Source organism: Benincasa hispida, chromosome 9 (assembly GCF_009727055.1).
Source record: "Benincasa hispida cultivar B227 chromosome 9, ASM972705v1, whole genome shotgun sequence".
Taxonomy (NCBI): Eukaryota; Viridiplantae; Streptophyta; class Magnoliopsida; order Cucurbitales; family Cucurbitaceae; genus Benincasa; species Benincasa hispida.
Window position 1 is genome coordinate 43,711,226 of NC_052357.1, and position 2,655 is coordinate 43,713,880.

Here is a 2,655-nt window from a genome sequence, read left to right on the forward strand (position 1 = left end):
TGGCTGGACACAGGAGTCATCTACCCGATATCTGATAGCAACTGAGTGAGCCCAGTGCAGTGTGTTCCAAAGAAAGGGGGGATGACAGTTGTCAGTAATGACAATAATGAATTAATTCCCACAAGAACGACTACGGGGTGGAGAATTTGCATGGATTATTGCAAGTTAAACTTGGCCACTAAAAAGGACCACTTTCCACTCCCGTTCATTGATCAGATGCTAGACAGACTTGCAGGGAATGAATTTTTCTGTTTTCTTGACGACTATTAGGGGTACAATCAAATAGCAATTATGCCGGAAGATCAGGATAAGACAACATTCACGTGCCCATTTGGTACGTTTGCATTTCGACGCATGCCATTTGGACTCTGTAATGTGCCAGACACTTTCCAACATTGCATGATGGCAATATTCTCAGATTACTTGAAGGAGTCAGTCGAGGTTTTCTTGGATGATAGTCTTCGGCAATAATTAGGACTCCTGTTTATCTAACCTGGAAAAGTTCTTGAAGAGGTGCATGACAAAAAATCTTGTTTTGAACTGGGAAAAATTCCGCTTTATGGTGGAAGAAGGAATAGTTCTGGGTCACAAAATCTCTAAAGCAGGATTGGAAGTTGATCAGGCAAAAATTGACGCAATTTCCAAGTTACCCCCACCAGTGAACGTGAAAACACTTAGGAGATTTCTGAGACACGCTGGGTTTTATGGAAGATTTATTCGCAACTTCTCCTAGATCGGAAGGCCCCTAAGTGCACTCCTTGAAGCTGATCGGGAATATAATTTTGATGATGTGTGCACCAAAGCATTCAACACATTAAAAGATGCGCTCATCACCGCACCTATTCTGGTGGCACCGGACTGGACGCAATCATTTGCGTTGATGTGCGACGCTAGCGGGTATGCTGTGGGCACAATATTAAGTCAGCGCAAGGAAAAGGTATTGCATCCTATTTATTATGCGAGTAAAACATTGAATGATCCGCAGGAGAACTATACGACCACAGAGAAGGAAATGTTCGTAATGGTATTTGCACTGGAAAAATTCCGACAATACTTAATCGGAACAAACGTTGTGTATATACAGTTCATTCTGCGATCAAGTATTTGATGACAAAGAAGGATGCAAAACCAAGGCTTATACGGTAGGTGTTGTTACTGAAGAGTTTGACCTAGAGATCAAAGACCGGAAGGGCACCGAGAACCAGGTCGCGGATCATTTGTCAAGATTGGAGAATTGCGAGGTTCAAGGTAAAGAAAAAGATATTGAAGAAAGATTCCCCGATGAGCTGCTGATGTCAGTAGGCATTAATGTTCCCTGGTATACGGACATCGTGAATTTCATTGTTTGCGGTCAAATACCAGATGACTATACTTATCAACAGAGGAAGAAGCTAAGACATGATGTCAAATTTTATTTCTGAGACAACCCATTCCTATACTGACTTGGTTCTGATCATATATTATGTCGATGCGTTCCTGAGCACGAAGTCAAGCACATTCTGGAGATGTGTCATGAATCCTTTTACGGAGGACACTTTAGGGGGCGGCGGACTGCCGCAAAGGTTCTACAGTGTGGCTATTTCTGGCTAACACTGTTTAAGGATACCCAAGCCCATGTTATGCAATGCGACGGATGTCAAAGAACGGGGAATATGTCAAAGAGAAATGAAATGCCATTGACATCAATCTTAGAAGTGGAATTATTTGATGTTTGAGGAATTGACTTCAGGGGCCCATTTCCACCATTAGAAGGTCATCACTATGTCCTAGTTGTGGTTGATTATGTATCAAAATAGGTTGAGGCTATTGCATGTGCCAAGAATGATGCGGCCACAGTGGCAAAGTTTCTTAAGAAGAATATTTTTGCTCGATATGGGACACCATGGGCCTCAATAAGCAATGAGGGCTCTCACTTTATCAATCGCATAATTGCCAACCTGTTGACTAAATTTAATGTCAGCCATCAAGTTGCGACTGTTTATCACCCACAGACCAATGGGCAGGCAGAGATTTCTAACCGAGAGATCAAAACTATCTTAGAGAAGGTAGTCAATACTTCCAGGAAGGATTGGTCACCCAAGCTTGATGAAGTACTGTGGGCATACATGACCGCCTATAAAACACCAATTGGCATGTCTCTGTATGACCTGGTCTTTGGAAAAGCTTGTCATCTGTCGCTTGAGTTGGAGCATAAGGTGATCTGGGCATGCAAGAAGCTGAAGTTTGATTTAGCAAGTGCGAGTAAAGTCCAGAAGTTGCAACTGAATCAGTTGGCTGAATGGCGAAGGGACGCCTATGAAAATGCCAAGATTTATAAGGAGAAAACCAAAAAGTGGCATGATGACTGCATCAATGACTGGACAATCACCGAAGGACAACAGGTATTATTATTTAACGCTCATTTGCGGTTGTTCCCAGGAAAGTTGAAATCTCGCTGATCTGGACCGTTCAAAATCAAGACTATCTTTCCACACGGCGCAGTGGAACTAACAACTTTAGATGGGAACAACGCGTTTAAAGTCAATGGTCAACGAATTAAACCGTATTATGGAGGCGAATTTGAGCGACGCATGGACACCATTGACTTGGGCAAGCAGGATTAAACCACTTGCGGGGGAAGCGATTGCGGTAATTCTGAGAACTTCTTTCAATCAG

At 42.7% G+C, this 2,655-nt stretch overlaps 1 protein-coding gene across 1 annotated transcript; it reads left to right on the forward strand.

Moving 5' to 3' along the window:
- Positions 1 to 2,105: 2,105 nt before the first annotated feature.
- On the forward strand, positions 2,106 to 2,438 carry LOC120084739. The gene has a single exon (XM_039040563.1). It carries the CDS (start codon positions 2,106 to 2,108, stop codon positions 2,436 to 2,438), a length of 333 nt encoding a protein of 110 aa, XP_038896491.1.
- The last annotated feature ends 217 nt before the right edge of the window (positions 2,439 to 2,655 follow it).

Bases quoted from the DNA above. Each gene is read 5' to 3' on its own strand.
- LOC120084739 (XM_039040563.1), top strand. From the start codon at position 2,106: ATGACCGCCTATAAAACACCAATTGGCATGTCTCTGTATGACCTGGTC.